At 41.2% G+C, this 18,779-nt stretch overlaps 1 protein-coding gene across 1 annotated transcript in view; it reads left to right on the forward strand.

The window, feature by feature from the left end:
* The window catches only part of LOC306739729 (transmembrane protein 132D), a gene marked incomplete at both ends in the record, with an annotated part of 218,612 nt that overhangs the window by 63,899 nt on the left and 135,934 nt on the right, over positions 1–18,779 (forward strand). The window contains 2 exons of the mRNA XM_079221772.1: positions 8,643–9,061; positions 9,652–10,229. Of these exons, the coding sequence (XP_079077898.1) occupies positions 8,643–9,061; positions 9,652–10,229 (997 nt within the window). The remainder of the gene's footprint in view (positions 1–8,642; positions 9,062–9,651; positions 10,230–18,779) is intronic.

Genomic DNA, 18,779 nt, shown 5'->3' on the forward strand with positions numbered 1-18,779 from the left:
GGAAAGGTGTAATGGGAAACAGAAAGGCAAACAGAGGGGAGGGAAGCAAATATGGGGAGTATAGAGGACGGAATTGAGAAAAAGAGGCAGGCAGATAAAAAGAGAGAGGGGGGATATTGGGTCCAAGCAAGTGTGTGTGTGTGTGTGTGGAGAGAGGTGGTGGTCAGACCATATCTGGGGAAATGTGACTCCACTGACCCAATGACAGGGACATCAATCAACACGTGGGGTGTGCATGTGTGTGTGGGAGTGTTGGGGATTATTCTACCAGGTGTACACAAACTGCATCAACAAGGAAGGACAGCTGTAATCAGTGTTTTCGGTGGAGAAAAGAAATACACGTTTTCTTTCCCTAGACTCTGTACCACTAATTAGAATCCATCTACTTATCTGTAACTTTTTGTAGAAACACAGCAAGCTTTTAGGAGATTGGTGCAATTGTCAACTTATCCAAAATGTCTTGTAATCACATTTCATGGTTGAGTTCAAAGCATTGTGAGTTTTTATTAGTGTCCCATTTGGAGGCACTGTAATACAATCAGGGGATGTACTTCTAATAGAAGGATATACTTCCTTTAGCTGACTGAAGTTCCAATACAGCTATTAGCTTTAAGGACCGTGTCTTTTAAGTGTTCCACTCCCATTTTGTAACGGAAGCTTTCAGTTCTCAATTCGTAGTTTCTAAGATCAAGCCGAGATGATATCACTTTAACGTCATCAGGGGTTATTCTCTCAGACTGGACAAAGTTCCAACCAGAGCCACAGAGGACATTATATGAATGAAGCTTGATGGAAGTTCAGTCAGGGAGACACTCTCATTTATTCTCTCATTCTAATCTTTGCGTCTCTCCGGTTTCTGCTAAGTATGGGCGTTCACTCTTATCGTTGCGGTCAGTTGTCATTTTAGTAAAAACGGACGCGACCCTCCTCCGAGTCTTCGTCCCACACAGATCCTTTCACTACGCTCATCAGAAGTCCCGCTCCACTTCATCATATCAACTTCACCTCAAAGAGAAACGTGAAACAACCAGAACTTCTTCATAGAGCATAACGTGGTGATGGCCTGTAATTAAATTAAATGGTGGGCCACAACTCTGCACAATTTTCCCAACCTGTATTTCTCTTCAGTCTGGCAATGTGTTTGTCCACCATGACAAAGGATGCTAATTGACTTTGGTTTGGCCTTCTTTCCACTCCCTCTTTACCACCACCAGTGTCTTTACTTCACTTCCGCCAAAATATGACTTCATCCCAAAAATGTACACCATTAGGGAGAGATAGATAGAAAGACAGGCAGAGAGAAAGAGATAGAGAGACCACCAAAATAAACTCATGCTTGTGATGAATGTTCTGCTCAGAAATAGAAACCTCATCCCTCTCTCATCCTCTTTCACCATATTACCTCTCCTCCTCAACACTGTCTCCTTCCTTTCTTCCACATTTCACATCATCCTTGTCTATATATCTTCCCGTATCCATCTGTATCTCTCTCACTCCTCCTATCTCTTTCCGACTCTCTCTCAGATAGTGTGCCATCTGTGTGATCAATGGAGTTAATTCTTTTCAGGAAATTCTCCCATGATGGATTTCTGTTTGCTGCGCTGTGTCTGCTCTGTGCTTTTTCTTTTTTACCAGGTGGTGGATGGAGGGAGGGGTGGGGGGGGGCAATTTACTTCTGTGGATAAAAGCTTTGAAGGAAGTAAAAGCAAACTGATGTTTTGATGCTCAAACACTCGTACATTTTGGACATTTTGTTGTTCACAGACAGTTCACAGAAGTAGGAAAGCAGTTGTAGAAATATTTTGTTTTCTACTACGTCTTCGGAATAGCTTTGCAGCTCTAAGAATTTACAAGGCAAAGCTATTTGTTCAAGTGTGCAAAACAACCTAAGCAAGACAAATAGTGGGACTGGCAATGAGGAGCAAACAGATGGAGGGGAGCAGAGAGTGGAGAAAAAAAGGATTTGGTACACGGTTCTCATATATTAAAGTAAAATTGGTAGTAACAGTAAATCAAAAATAACATTGTGGAGCATTTTGACACCTTTTGCTTTGGCAATGAATGGAAACCTTGGACCATGCCAATGCACCTTCGGCTGAATATGAAAAAGAAAATATGCACCAAAAAGGTTCAATGGAGCTTTGTGTGTGTGTGTGTGTGTGTGTGTGTGTGTGTGTGTGTGTGTGTGTGTGTGTGTGTGTGTGTGTGTGTGTGTGTGTATATGGGAACACGTTCACATTGAAGTTTATGCTTGCTGTTGCAGACAACATTGATGCAACATTTAGTTTGTCCTACTTGTCTTACATACTGTATGTGTCTGTCTCACACCCACACAGACACAGTTGCAGACAGATACCCAAACCAGGCGGACGTAAAAGACAGACCTGATTATGTGTGTGTATGTTGGTGTGCCTGTCTGTAATTAAATAATACTCTGAGTCAATATATAACCAACACAATATCAAGCTGATATTAGCCATAATCACATTTTGGTATCTCTCCTTTTCACTGGAACCCATCTCGCTTTGCGTCTCGCTGTCTTTCCTTTCTTTCTCTTTCTTCCTGTCCTACATGCTCCAATGTGTTTTGATTATTGTCTGTGTGTGTGTGTGTGTGTGTGTGTGTGTGTGTGTGTGTGTGTGTGTGTGTGTATAGAAATAAAGCAGCATGGGCATTTTGTGGGGGAAGAAGGATCACAGATGGGCCTTGTCAAATCTCTGTACATCTGGCTTTGTTCCTTTCCAATTTTACATAACACACACACACACACACACACCTACACGCACACGCACACACACACACACACACACGCACACACACACACACACACACACACACACACGCACACACACACATATTTTTATAGTATACTTTGTCACTCACTATTATTTATACAAAAGTATGCATGCAGTATATGCACATTTTCTTAACCATGCAAGACAGGGACCCACTACAATAATCCACACACACACCGGCACATTTTCACACACACGCACACACACTGAAGCATTGTGCAGCAGGACACAGCGGGTATGGACTCCTGTTGTGGTTTCCGGTTGCCAAAGTAATGATGCCAGGTAATCTGGACCATGCCAAGTTTAATGGTAGCCAATTGCATACTAGTGTTTGGATGCCAGATTGCAAAAGGCCAACCCTGACTTGTAGTATAGCGCCACCTATTGAGCTGAGATTGCATCTTTTGTTTTTATTATTTAAGTTCACGATAACGCTGTACGGAATAATGTACTATTTGGACTACAGTGGAGGCTTACATGTTCATATTACTAACTTAACAAGCAACCAAATTCAACAGCAACAGCAACAGCTCAAAGTCGATCATAAACATGAAAAGTCGATCAAAGACGAAAGAAAATATTTCACTCATCTGTTTGAAAATCATCACAATGAAAAATAAATATGACCTGAGATGAAGGGGAGACATTTGTTTCTAATATTTCATGCAATGTTAATAATTCCATCCAATGGTCAACCTTAGCCTGCATGAGAAAAGCTTTGTGTGTGTGTGTGTGTGTGTGTGTGTGTGTGTGTGTGTGTGTGTGTGTGTGTGTGTGTGTGTGTGTGTTTGCCTGTCTGTGTCAGCTGTTCGAGGTCCCTGTCCGGGATTGGGACATATGCTTCATCAGACCCCCGTGGACACACACAGACACACATGCAGGCGTTTGCACCTCAAGGATGCCCATAATAATGGGGAAATATTAAAAGAAAAAAACTAAGGCTTACTGAGGCTAATGTACGTGTGTGTTTTGACCACATGACCTAGCGGTCTGTCAACAGTGGATGATTATAAACTAGATTTGAAAATTCGCTCTGGCTACATTTCAACCAGCCTTTTTTTGCATGTGACTCTCAACCACTCAATATGGATGATCAGCTCCAAAACATGAATGGTCTGTGACCTTGCCCACATAAATGTGCATAATGTTGATTTCTAATCCTACACAAACTTTGGCACAAAAAAATATTTTGCAACCTTTTATTACCATTAATTATGGAGGAAGCCAATAAAGATGTATATTTTACAACACTGTTAATATGAAAGAAATATGTCTTCTCATGAACTTAAACAAAGTCTTAACCTCATACAGCTCATGAACTCAAACATAATGCTCTGTATAATCTAACATTTTAATATGGAAACTTTGTTCTTCTTCTTAACTGTCCAACTACATTGTGTCCTGAATGCTCCTTTTGACCTCAGCCCTTCGTTGAACGTCTTCATCGATCTCTCAAGCCCTACCAGTCCATATATGGGCCTCTGGTGTGACACAGCAAAAATAATCAGAATCAGAAACCGTTTATTGCCAGGAATGTTTACACAAACGAGGAATTTAGTTAGGTGGAAGGTGCATACATTAGACATTAGACGAGACAAGACAAACAACAATCACAGATGACAGCAACAGTGCAATGATATTTAAATCAATTATAGATAAAGATAAAGTGCTCAGACAACAGTTAAAGTGACATGTGTGTTTAAGTTAAAGTTAAAGTTAAGTGTATGTTAGGTGGCATGAGTGTTTAAATATGAAGTGTGCAGTGGAGTGACCGGTGAGAAGAGAGAAAAGGAAGAAAAATGATCGGAAAGAATTGTCCGAAAAATAGTCCTGTGGTGATAGAATCAGTCAGTGGGGAACCCGGGCTCTGTTGATGAGCCCGCCTGCCGACGGGAAGAAACTGTTAGTGTGGCGTGAGGTCTTTCTCCTGATGGACCTCAACCTCCTGCCAGAGGGAAGGGACACGAACAGGTTGTGTCCAGGGTGAGAGGGGTCAGCTGCGATCTTTCTTGCTCGCTTCAGTGTCCTGGAAGTGAACAAGTCCTGGAGGGATGGCAAATTGTAGCCAATCACCCTCTCCGCAGAGCGGATGATGCGCTGCAGCCTGGCCTTGTCCTTGGCAGTGGCTGCAGCATGCCAGACGGTGATGGAGGAGCAGAGGATGGACTCAACGATGGCAGTGTAGAACTGCACCATCATTTTCTTTGGCAGGTAGAATTTCCTCAGCTGCCTCAGGAAGAACATCCTCTGCTGGGCCTTTTTTGTGATGGAGCTGATGTTCAGCTCCCACTTGAGGTCCTGGGAAACGGCACATCCTGGCCTTACAAGTCAATATAAGTACATTTTTCATGTTTATGACACTATTCCACAATAAATATTAGCATAAACCATAAGTATGACTCCAAGGGACTCGAGAGTAACTTGGGAGAGCATCCCGATTTGAGAAGATATGACTTTTCATATCGATAGCATTAAGCTACACAGGATTACCATACAGTTGTGGAATCCTTAGAGCCTACTGAATCCACCAATAACGCCAAATCCGGTGCGAAACCAATCTTTGCCAAGATACGCACAGCATTGTGCGTATCTTGTCCAGCAATATATTTTCTGTATTCTGTCCAGCAATATATTTTTTTATTGACTTACTTATGGCTGAAATATGATTACATGGCTAGAGTGAAGCGAGGACCGTTCAAAGACCAGGGAGGGAGTGGGGATTTTTTGTGTTGGCCGAGTTGACACGATCGCTCAAAAATCTTGAACTAAAATAATTATTAAAAACTTTGTACATATACGCCTAACATGTTACATTCATTAATATAGTTACGATAAGAAAAAATAACTTCTTTTTGGAAATATATATATATATATATACATTTTCCTTTTCTGTGTACTATCATAAACAAATATAGCACTAACACATATATGAACGTATTAGCTATGTTCACAAGGGTTTTCTGTATATTACAGCTTTTTAAATTATTCAAATAGACCTTGGGGTTGAGGAGATATTCAGTATTTAGTTGAATGCAAACCATTCGCAATTTTCACCATTAAATTGCTAGGGTTAAAGAGGTTTTAATAAGTACCCAATGTTGGTGGTAGAGGACATATTCATATATTCAAAAAGTTTAATAGTATATATCTTCAGTGACAAAGATTCCCCCACAGACAAGTTTGTGTCATTTGAAGTGAGATTTATGCCATCCTGTGAAACAGAACAGTATTCCCAATCAGTCATACTGCACTATTTGTTTACTTTTCACCCGTCTTCTCCCTTTGCTTTTTCCCTTTTTTCATCTCACTCCATTTAGTTTCCCCTTTCTCCTCTGTCTCACTATTCTTTACTTTATTCTATCGCCTCTTTGTGTTTGTCTTTCCATGTCCCATCCTCTCTCCTTACCTATCCTCTCTCCTTATTCCTATCTTTCTCCCTCTAAACTTCTCCGTACGAGTCCACATACCCAAACCAAATCAGCTGCTTATTCATGTTGCACTGAGGTATCACTTTATTTCTTTGCTATTATTGTTTTGTGAAGTCGCCTCAGTATGACTTGCCCCAGACAGCGCTATGCTGTCCCACCCTCATTATATTTTCACACTCCGCTACCCTAGGACACACACACACACACACACACACACACACACACACACACACACACACACACACACACACACACACAGTTATGTATGTGGGTTTTGTTTGTGCCAGCGCTGGTTCCTTGGTGTGTAAAAATGGAAATCCTATTTTTCTATAATAAAAAGCACTTTTTTTAAATTGTTCGGCCGTAGCCATTTAATGTATTCATGTTCTCCAAATGCTTTTTCTACAAAATTATATATATATATATATATATATATATATATATATATATATATATATATATATATATCAGAAGGATCGATATTAACTTATATAATGAAAAAAAAAAATAGACACAATAACACAACGCTACTGCAGATGTAAAGTCAAAGTCCATTGACACGGTTGTACAGTTTATCGGTGTGCTTCAGTTCTAGTAACAGGTCCATAACCCTCCGTGAGAAAGGCGTTGTCAGTAAATCCACCACCAAGTCTGTTTCTCCTCCTCCTTCAGCCATCGAGTATTAAAAAAACGACACCAAGCAAAAAACGTCATAACTCTTATGTTTCAGCCTGAACTCTTCTAATGCTGTGTTCACACCCAATGCGACGTGAATTATTCGCGCGAGTAGATTACATGCAAAGTCAATGCACAGGCACGACTTGTTGCGAAGACGCAACATTTTCGCCGGGCGTCAGCAAATCAGCGTTGAGAATCAGCGTTAAGAAGCTCCACCCGTCACCACCGCCGTCTTGCCGTTGCTGAATCAAACTGCTGCTGCTCCGCCTGAAGTAGTGCTGGTACCGTTGTGGGACTACGGATAATATTATGAACCCAGACATGATGGAGTTTGATGTTCCGACGTATGTGGAATTTACACAACCAGTAGAAAGCAGAACTAGTGGTTATTTCCATGGTGGATGAAGGAAACGGTATCCGTTTTACGGAGACAAGCCAGACGCAGTTCCTGGAGGAGTCGGTGAAATTCACCGAGCTGTGTGCGGCTACGGATGGTGTTATGAACCCAAACACGAGGGCGTTTGATGTTCCGACATTTTTGGGACTTCCACAACAAGTATAAAGCAGAACTAGTGGTTATTTATTCCATAGTCGATAAAAATCATGTCGCATTTGGTGTGAACGCAGCACATCCACTTCAAACCAGTGAGAGAAGCACTGATTGAAAAAAAGACAGAAATCTCCCATGTGAAATAAACAAAACTGTTCTAACTTTGGCACCAAATAGTTTGTTAATGTTGGATCTCGTCACATAAAAAGAGGCCTTAAGTGCATACAATTTAATTATGAGAAACTTTTATGGTAACTTAACTTCCAGACCCTGGCCGTAAAAGAACCAAGCTCTTCCAGAAATATACTGAACCACAATATAATTAATTGTGGATCCTGTTTAGCGAACATCAAATATTTTTCAATACGTGATCAGTTCGGTGGTTCAGTGCAAGCACAAAATAATGCTGACAAGCCAAACAGCGGATGAATAACAAACACTAAGTGATGGAGGATAAAGCGCAGGGATCAAAACTTCCAATCACAGCACAGTCATTGTAACCCCTTGTCCTCTTTGGAAATGAGATACTGCTCCAAAACCGGTAATCCCAGGCTCTAAACTCACAATCTTCGTGAAACGTCTGATAAATACACCAGGAAATGAATAAAAACTGAATGTAAAAATATGGAAATAAACTGCGGAGCAATGTGTCATCTTTGATATATGGTGGTGTAATGCCTATCCAAGGGGGATTTAAAAAAAAAGTGATGCATTAATGTAGAGCCCTGTGAGATGCTGAGTCGATCAACTGAGAGCTAATGTGTTTGTACTCATTTCTTCTTGTACAGAGACACAATGTACTGCCGTGTCTATGTTGAAATGCATGTGTGACCTAATGTGAAAACGCTGATGGATGTGTCTGTGTTTATATCAGTGTATGTGGATGCAATACAAATGCATTTCACAGGTCAATGAGTCTCGGGTTTACACACTGTTGGGTTGTTGACTTTATGAGCTGATTTGGATATTTTGGATTTCAGTTCGAAATGACACAGCTTTTCATTAGGTATCTGTTTTAAACAAGGTATGTTTGTTGTTGATTATAATTAAGTTAATCTTGTTCCTCTCTTTTTCTCCTCCCTTCCCCTCTGCTGTCTCTCTGTCATCTTTCTCTTTTAAACTATTGCTTTTTTCTTTTCCTCTTTTTCTCGTCATGTTTTCTGCTCGCCTCTCTTTGCCGTCCCTCCTCAGTGTCGGACAGCCGAGCCGGAGCAGCAGGAGTTGGACCATGGGGAGGGCCGGACTCCTCCCAGAGCCGTTTCTCCTCCTCCGTTCCCACCTACCTCCCCATCCAATGCCAGCTCAGTGGTGCAGACTCCGCCTTCTTTCTGCGGGAATCCAATCAGGATGTTATGCGAAATGGCAGCCTGTCATCGCGGACTGAGCCCTTCCTCCTCCACCAACTTGAACCCGCCGTTGCCGCCCCGCAATCCCTGCCGAGCGTCAATTGCAGCTACGGAAACCTGAGCATTGAGCAGCCAATCCCAGTGGAGCTGCTTCAGGGCCCACCACCGCATCTGCTGCTGACAACCAATCAGGTGACCCTGAACTGGAAGGTCAAAGGTCAAGTGGTGGTGCCCAAAGTTGGTTCAACACGCCCCTGGATACAGGTACTGGCAGTTCAATGTTTTAGTTTGAATATTAATTGATTTTACGCATAAATCTTCAAATGCAATTAAATAATGGTTTAAGCTTCACATATACTTAATATTCCAATCCCAGACATGAAGCATGACCAAACTGAAAGGCAACTAATAAGACAATTTAATCTATAAATGTAATATATCATGCAATCTTTATATGATCATTATTGCCTTTTTGAAGCTTACTCTTTGGCTGATAAGAAAGTGAGAGTTGTGGGAGTTAAGAGATGAAAGAATATAAAACGGTCAGGTGATAATTCCCCCTGTGGGTCCGTCACTACGAGCGACACCTTTCACATCACACACAGTAATGTTATCCTGTGTTGATGTAAATACACTGATTAGTGCTGCTTTCAAGGCTCATTATGCTTAAATATTTCTGCGCAAAAAAAAGAAAAAGCCAATTTTTTTGTGATTAATAATTTCAGTTGTCAAATCACAGTGTCAAAAAGAGATTGTTCTTTGTAATATCTTGACAAAGATCTTATTGGCTAGCTGTCCTTCTGCTAATTTATCCATTTTGACATTCTCATTGTTTGCACTTGTTTTGCCCTCAGGTACTGTTTTATCTGGTAGGCCGTCGTTGGGATGAGCCGGACCCGCCTCCTCAAGCCCTCCTCCCATGTGTCAGAGCCGTGGCCATCCGTGACACCAGTGAAGCAGCACCCTCGGCGGGCTGCCGGCTCTCGGGACCATCTGGCATCTGTGTTGTCCGTCTGGAGATTCCCCCAGCTTGGTTTACACCACCGCAAGTGAGAAAAAGACCTCCCGAAATGACTCTACCATCACTGGATGTGTATTACTCCATCATACCAGTGGAAGGGGCTGGTCAAGAGTGTCCCTCCATCGTTAATGAGCCATGGAGAGGACAGAGTGCAAACGTCGGGCCTCTCGGAGGCCTGGGCCTGGGCCTCAGCGGACAGTGGAGCCCCCTAGTGGATGGGGGTCTTCAAGACATGCTGAAAGCTGGTTCTGTGGTAATGACCATGGGCCCGGTTTCTGCCAAAGGAGAAAAATTGAGACTCGATGATAATGTGGAGGTTCTGGTGCCTCCCAGCCCGGTTCGGCTCGGCAGGACGGTGGCGTTCGGCGTCTACATGAAGACGGGTTCAAACACGGAACAGTTTACATTGAGGTGGGAACACAAATGCCTTCAAATAATTTATCTGGCTTCGATTTGATTTGGTATTCTATTCTCTTTTTGACTCATTTCCCTTTTTTTCCTCGGTTTCTCTCTTGTTCTGTTTCCTATCATCTTATTTCTTTCCTCCTCATCTGCTGTCTCATCTCTCACTGCCGCCTTCCGAGGTTGATGGCTGTCACCTTTGTGTACTCAGCCTCTTTCAGATGCCAGCAATGCAAATAACAACCTCATGAATATTCATGTTTGATCCAAGGATGGAGGAAAACACAGAGAATGTGAAGCGTTCGAGGGAAATGGTGACTGAGAGGGACTGAAGGGGGAATGAAAGAAGGCAGATCCTGGTTTCTCAAACTGAATGGTGGTACCCAAAATGCCTCTAAGGTGTGCTTTAAGAGGTCACCTACATGGTTTCCCACATAATCGGCGATGTGTTTTCATGCACTTGTATCTCAAGAAACAAATTTATTTCCGGTTTGCTGGCTGAAAATGAGTTTACGACCCCTGATCTAAGCTAAGCATGCATATCTGCATCCCATCTCCGCCTCATCATTTTACTGACTTTAGGGATTTCTGGCTGACAAATGACAGATTTATCATGTTTCACGATGCATTATTCTGTCCGGAGAACATTTCAGCACACAACACCTTGGCTGGAAATAGCATTACTATATCAATATACTCCTATGAGGTTAGAATTATGGAAGAAATCTTAGAAAGGAACTCTTAGCAACTTTGAATAAATGTTTCTGTATTTCAGTCTCACATTGGCACATGTCAACGTGGAACCAGGAAGAGGATATTGGATACTGCCTTTGTAGAATGTCTGATGAATAAAGTGTCTTAGCACCTAATTCTATTTGATGTAATTCATAATGTGTATTCACTTAATTTGGCTGGTTGGACATTTACTCGATCTAATGTGAAATTAGTTCCCTCAGCGGTCAAAACACAGCTAACAAGGGAATCGTTTAAGTATTGTCTGTTCATGCCCGAATAGTCCTGATGGCGTGGACAGACTGAAACTTGCCCGGCAAAATGTACTCCCGGCGAAAGAAGCAGTTGGTCATGTTGTTGTTACTCCGGCCTGAATGAGTCAGTGCCACAATAGAAAACCTTCTGTAATTCACATGAAATCATGTGTGATGCATTACTACGGATTTGCAGGGCGTTTACAACTGCTGCGTGCTTTTACTATTGCACACTTTTATTGCAGAACATCACATCTGCAAAGTAATTACAAAGCACAAACTCTTTCGAATGAAAATGAGTGCATATCTTTTGGGAGCAATACACTTGCTTTTCTGTAATTGATGAGCGATTTTATTCTGTTGCACCGCAGACAGGTTATTTTAAATGCCAGTATGCAAAATAAGTACATTATTTTAAACAGGACCACGGTTGTGTATTGGTTTTGTGCACAATCATTCCTGAGGTCATCTGAGGAAAGTGGAGAAAAAGAACAAGTGGCTAGACTGCACTACACCTAGTTGCATTGCCTGCTGACACACACACACACACACACACACACACACACACACACACACACACACACACACACACACACACACAGATTCTGCCATGGTCACACAGCGGGGAAAATAAATACTCCACCAACACCCTGCGCACACAATTTCTCTCTGCCATGTATACGCACACACACTTTTTACAAGCACACACAAAAGATACACTTTTATTGTCCGTGTCTTATCTGTGTGCATATTAAGCACACACACACACACACACCTACACACGCACACTTACAAACACACGTATAAGTGATGAGGTGGCCTCTTTGGTTCCCCCTACAAACAGTTTGTCTCTGTCTGTGTTGTACAACACCCCTGCTGTGTGTGTGTGTGTGTGTGTGTGTGTGTGTGTGTGTGTGTGTGTGTGTGTGTGTGTGTGTGTGTGTGTGTGTGTGTGTGTGTGTGTGTGTGTGAACTCCCCCCCTCTTTTTTCAGTTGCCGGGTGTCCACCTGTGTCCATTTTGAAGAATGGCCATTTAACAGAAATCTCTCAGCATGTATTCAGCTTATCTTCCTGTTTGTATCTGAGAGGTGTGTGTGTGTGTGTGTGTGTGTGTGTGTGTGTGTGTGTGCGTGTGTGTGCACGTGTGCATGTGCACATGCCCGTCCTACCTGCAGCTCTTGCCCTTTGCTCTCTAACATACGGCCCGTGGATAATCTCCCATGTTAGAAGCACAGTCAGACATGTGATAAAGCTAAGTGGATCTTATCCGTGTGTGTGTGTGTGTGTGTGTGTGTGTGTGTGTGTGTGTGTGTGTGTGTGTGTGTGTGTGTGTGTGTGTAATAAGCCTTAAGTGTGTTCCATCACACTGAGGGGATGTGATTATGATAAACTACTGAAGAGATGGAGGGACACAAAGAGAGGACGAGCAGAGAGACGGACAGAGAAAGGAAGTAAAGGGGAGAGGAAAAGGAGAGACTGTAACACAGACGAGTGAAGAAGGGAAGGGGAATGCTTCTTGCACTTGCATCTCTTCTTCGCTCTTCTGCTCTTCCAAAAGTTAAAGATGCAAGGATGGAGGACTCAAAGCCAAATTGGATTGGCTTGGAGTCTCGCGTCAGCAGACATGATTCTGTCACTTTATGATGAGACGACCCATCTGCTCAGCACTAACTGCAACTGTGTATGTCTGAGACATCCGCCATTGACCGAGCCCTCTTATTCCAATTGAGTCACATTTTGAGTTTGAGTCCCATCATCGACTTTGATCACCATCTTTGCTATTTGAAATGTTATCATTTAATTCCTTCTAAATCTGAAGCCCACCAAAGTTGTCTCCGGAAGAAATTCTCGGCCGAACACTGACCTTCATTTTGCACAATTGAAAGTTGAACTGAACAATGTTTTTTTAAATTAGCACTGCACTCCTTTTGTTATTCATTAATATATTTCCTTAGAGCCAGACAAGGAAATACGATTTTTTAATACATGTTATGTGTATGTATGTATTCATCTATTCATTCATTATCAAACCATTAGAAGTAGGCCAGTACAAAAGCTAGTGTCCTTCTGAAAAAGTTAATCATTTCTCACAGAAAAGGGTCAATGCTATATGAAACTACAGACAGATGACACATGTCGTCACCGTAAGGGTTTCTCTGGCGACCGAATGCACAGTGATTACGGTCTCCAGACATTATAGATTTAGTGCCAGAGTCACAGACTGTGACCAAATGAAAAGGATGCAAATAGACAATTAAACATGTTTACGGCTGAAAGAACACAGCTGACATATGAGACGTGTGCGAGATGAGTGTGTAATTGGTTTTTGACACTGGTACTCAAGCTTCGATATTAATAAAAATGGCAAGATAATGGGCCAAACTTAAATGGCTCCCCCGCTCTTTGTGCCTTAACCAAGATTAATTTTGGAAGGACAAGAGGAGATTATCAAAATGGAAAGACCTTATGGTTCATTAAGAACTACTCAAACGAAACAAAGTAAAAGGTGTTTTGTGCTGTTCGTGTAATTCAAGATTTACACTCGATTTATTTTTATTTTCTTTGTTTTTTAAGGAAAAAGGTTAATCGTCAAAGAGAGGCTATTTGTCCAGCTTGTTATATCATGATTAGGGTTACATCAGATTAGATGCAACTTCTCGATTATTAAACAGATCTCCATTGCAAGAATGCAATGTTTCCACTTTGCCATATGGGGAAGAATGTATATATATATATATATATATATATATATATATATATATATATATATATATATATATATGTATATTATTACTGCATGTCATATTTTCCACTAAAAAGATTGTATGCCGCAATGCCCTTGCCTCTCCTCCAAGATGGAATTCTAGTGGGTCACCCTAAAAGACAACAGGATAATGAGATCATGGCCACAAGTATCACATCAGTAAGAAAGAGAGAGGGGTGCAGACAGCAGGCAGCCGGACTGTGGCTTGTTTTGGGCCACGCAGACCTATGCTGTGGTGTTTATACTGGGATCTACGAAAAGCCAATGTCAAACAGTACGTCCACTGTCTCCAGTGTAATTTTCTACTTCTTCTACTTTGGTTCTGACTGTTCTGGTAACTACTCTTATATTCAGCCTCTTCCATAACGTATAATACATTAGGTTGGCATCCTGTGTGCCAAAGAAGTACATAACTACAACAACATGTCATTTATGAAGTGGTTTTGGGCTGATTCACTGCTCGATTCAGAGAACAATAGTGTGATTTAAGGAAATGGTACATTTTTAATGAAGTTTTCTTGGAAAATTGGAAACTCGCTAATGTTAGGGCTTCTTAATGTTATGATTCTGTTGATGGAGCCCCTGATTTGATCTTCATGTTTTGCTTCCCTTTTTTCAGCTCTATCATTGTATATATAAAAAAAAAAAACAGCTTGTTGGGCCGGACAATTAAAACCTAGTCTTCCCATCAAAGTAAATATACCTGTCAACCATTTTATGAAGGAAAGAAATGCAGCCCTAATTTGTAGTGTTTATATTTGTATGCCGTTTTCTGCTGGAATGGCCACAATATGGCATGAACTTCTTCTTCATCTCTCATTTGGCTAAACTGAACACCACCTTTTGTAACTTCAAAAGGTGGAAAAGAGGGCAACACTTGATGTTGAATTCATGCTGTGTGCAGCTCCAGTTCAGTGAGAATTCAACCAAAGCATTTAATGCGGTGTTTCAATCTGTGGAAACCTTTTCCAGAGAAGTTAGATGCTTGGAATCTATTTTTAGTTGAGCATTTCAGCATTTTTCAGCAGTGGGAATGTTGACAGACTGAGGGTCAAAGTGATTAGTATCTCCCTCATTAAAAAGATGTCATCTTGAACTTGGTGCTATCGTTGTTTAGTTAGTTAATAAGCAAGATGGCAAGAGGGTACATGCTGTGTGTGTGTGTGTGTGTGTGTGTGTGTGTGTGTGTGTGTGTGTGTGTGTGTGTGTGTGTGTGTGTGAGAGAGAGAGAGAGAGAGAGAGAGAGAGAGAGAGAGACTGCAGACATGGAGACAGTTTGAAACTCATTTTACTCTATTTTCTCTCAGTCTATCTGTTTTTATGTGACTTATTATTATAATAGCCATTTGTTTCAGTATTTGGCCTGCATTTATTGTCCACGTCATTCCTATGTGTGTGTGTGTGTGTGTGTGTGTGTGTGTGTGTGTGTGTGTGTGTGTGTGTGTGTGTGTGTGTGTGTGTCAAGGGATCCTAGGATCAGAGGGGAGATGTACTTCTAAGGACCAGCTAGTCCTCTCTGGTGGTTACACCCACACTCCTGTGTCACCACACAAACACAGACACACACACACACACACACACACACACACACACACACACACACACACACACACACACACACACACACACACACACACACACACACACGCCATATACCCAGGATGCCTTTACTCCACAAAGCTTCAACATCGATTTCACCTCAAATGCTTTTACACCACCAAGGAGGGAGAATCGATTGTTTTTGCGACTGTGTGTGTGTGTGTGTGTGTGTGTGTGTGTGTGTGTGTGTGTGTGTGTGTTTGTTTGGGAATGTATTCAACACTTCAGTAAGTAAATGCTTAGCATATTGTGCAGTTGTATTCCTGCACATGTGCTCTTCTGCTTTGGTACACATAATCACATTCATCTGTGTTTTACAATATGTGTTTGTGTTTTGGATACCGTGTGCAGGAATATGATGATGTTCTGTGTGCATTCTCTACTTCACATTGAGCCATCGTGTGTTATTGTCATTGTCTTTGTTGGTCTTTCTGGTTTAGTCCGTCCTCTTTCTCTCTATGTGTGTCAGTGTCCTTGTTTCTCTGCTGCTCTTTGAGTTGGACCTCTCCAACTGACAAATGTATTTTATACAATCTTTGGAAAGCCCAGGAGATAAAATGAGAATTAGACGTATTTCTCTCAGCCGGGACGAAAGCAATAAATAGTCTTCTGGGTTGATAAACACACAGACAACTTACAAACTGAATGGTATTCTATTCACCAAGTGACTGATAATGTTGGCTAAGTTGTTTTTGTTTTTTATTTGTTCCACTCTCACAGTATTTGGTCATTTTTATCTGAACATGAAAAACTTTGTTGTACTAAAAAAAACAGAAAACTCCAATAAGCTTTACGCTTTAAGCAGTTCTTTATGTGCTTCAATTTAGCATCAATCAAATAAATGTTTTCTCCCATAAGTACAACAAAGTAATGACACATACTGCAGCTGTCAGCGGTTTGAGCGTTTCTTGTTACTGTCATATATTGTTTGTTGAGTGATAATCTATTTCTAAACTTAGTTATTGTAGCAACTCTGAAGCTAATTGATGAGTATATCAAATTATACATGACAAGAAATAGGATACAGAAGAATGTTGACCTTCGGGCACCTACATGTGCCACTTACCCAAGAAGAAAGACTGTCTGGACTAACAAGGACTGCACTGAGAAAAATGCATCTAATCTATGTCTTTATCCAAGTCAGTGTCTCCCTGCCTTTGTCCTGTTCTGTGCATGCATCTCTCTGCATCATTATCTTCTTTTTTTGTATGGCTCCAACCGCCTTCCTCTGATTATTATATTCAGTAAAGGAAATCTGCCCTGGATCCTATTTTTCTCCGTCTTCTATTCTCTCGGAGTCTCTGCTTCCACAGAAGCAGACCGTGAAGTAGTCCCCATATCCATTAAATTGGACTCAACACCGCATTTACTTCTGCTCACATGTATACGAAAGTCTCTCGAGCACAGATTGCTCTTGCATCTCTCGTAAATGCCACTTACCTGTTGCTTTTATAATCTTCCATACTCTGTAAAGAATATGGTTGTATTCAAACCGTATGATGAAAAATGCAACACAACAGGGGTTGGAAAAGTAATTCTCCATACTGACGAGGTTCATCTTTTTCTTCTCCTCCTCCTCCTCCTCCTCTTCCTTCTCCGTCAAACCAATAACTAGTTCAAGATTAAACAAGGAAATCTTAGCCATTAGACAAGATTTCCTCAAAATAAATTGTGTGGTGGATGTTTCAGACAACACATTTTTGTAAAAGACATTAGTCTTAACTTTAAGGTCAAGGAAATAGTTTCTTTGTTTAAGATGTTCCCCTATTCTCTCTGCTCTCTAATAGCTGCAGTTGCTTGATCAAGGTTAATGTGCCATGAGGTGTAACAGTAAGAAACATAATGCTTCCCTGGGGAAAAATAAACCCAGCAGTATTCATTTTTGTCTTCATCACCTGGATTGCAAAGCAAGTTGTCGGTGTCCAGGGACAGAACGCAGGAATCCGGGGCTCTGGATGGTAATGTTGTTTTAGTGGAGGAATTAATTGGAGAGAGTCCGCTATAAGAGGCTGTAACATAACCACGTTTACATGCAACACATATTCCTTTTTTTGCCCTTATTGCAAAACAAGCAGTATTCCTAATGAGCTGTTTACATGGATAACGAAAATGCACATTCTACTAATACTCCCGTGTACATATAGCACAGCTGTACATATTCAGATTGACGTAATATGATCGCATGCCGAATCCTTATTACCAGGGCCAGTGAATTCCACGGCAACGTCATTCTCAACTGTGTTTTACATGGGTCCATATGACGTGAAAAAAATAAAATTCAAAGTTTTCCAGGTGGTGGACTTGTTTGACCATGCAAACACAGCCTCCCTCTTTCAATCCTACAAACACCTTCTTGAAAAGGTCGGAGGCCGTGTGTTGCATTGATGTACATTTTTTTATTGAAACAGATAATCCAAATACTCTGTATGTCCAAAGAATTCTCCTAAAACATGAATAATATTAAAAAATGCTCCATTTGAAATAATACCTAATGCAGTATATATATAGTATAATATCCAAATGGAAAAGAAGGTTCACATGAGCCATATTTGAAATGTCCTCATATTCTGAATAATAGTGGAATATAAGTGAGTAAAGGCCTCAGCAGGTGAGATACCGTAGTGGCCCCCTATACGCCTGTAGAGGTGCGCTCAATCCAAGACAATGCGATGTTGGACTATCAAAAGGAACATGACTCAGCCTGACAATTGAATGCATCATACCTGCATTGTAAAGGAGCTACTCTCTATACCTGCACAGTGTGAATTGTCTGATTCATTGTAATTCTTTCTCATACTATTACCCTTGTGAATCATAACATTCTCCATTATTACGTTATATGTGGGATTACCCAGAGACGTATTCAAATACACACACACACACACACACACACACACACACACACACACACACACACACACTGAGAAAATACGAAATATAGTGATACAAGCGTTATCAGTTAACGCAGACCCATGCACTCTTGCATACATATTAAAATAATCATTCACATGTTTGACAATAATGTAGATAAATAGATGTATTAATCTGTGAGTGTTGCAACATGTCTCCAGCAGCTGACACACTCAGATGATGTGTACAATTGCTCTGCTTTATTATTCAATAGCGTAATGCCTAATGCCCGACGCCAGTCTGTAACATTGTGAGGAAAAGAGAGTAGTAGTGTTCATACAGTTCAAATGAAGTTGGGA

This window comes from Taurulus bubalis (genome assembly GCF_910589615.1).
Source record: "Taurulus bubalis genome assembly, chromosome: 8".
NCBI classification, from domain to species: Eukaryota; Metazoa; Chordata; class Actinopteri; order Perciformes; family Cottidae; genus Taurulus; species Taurulus bubalis.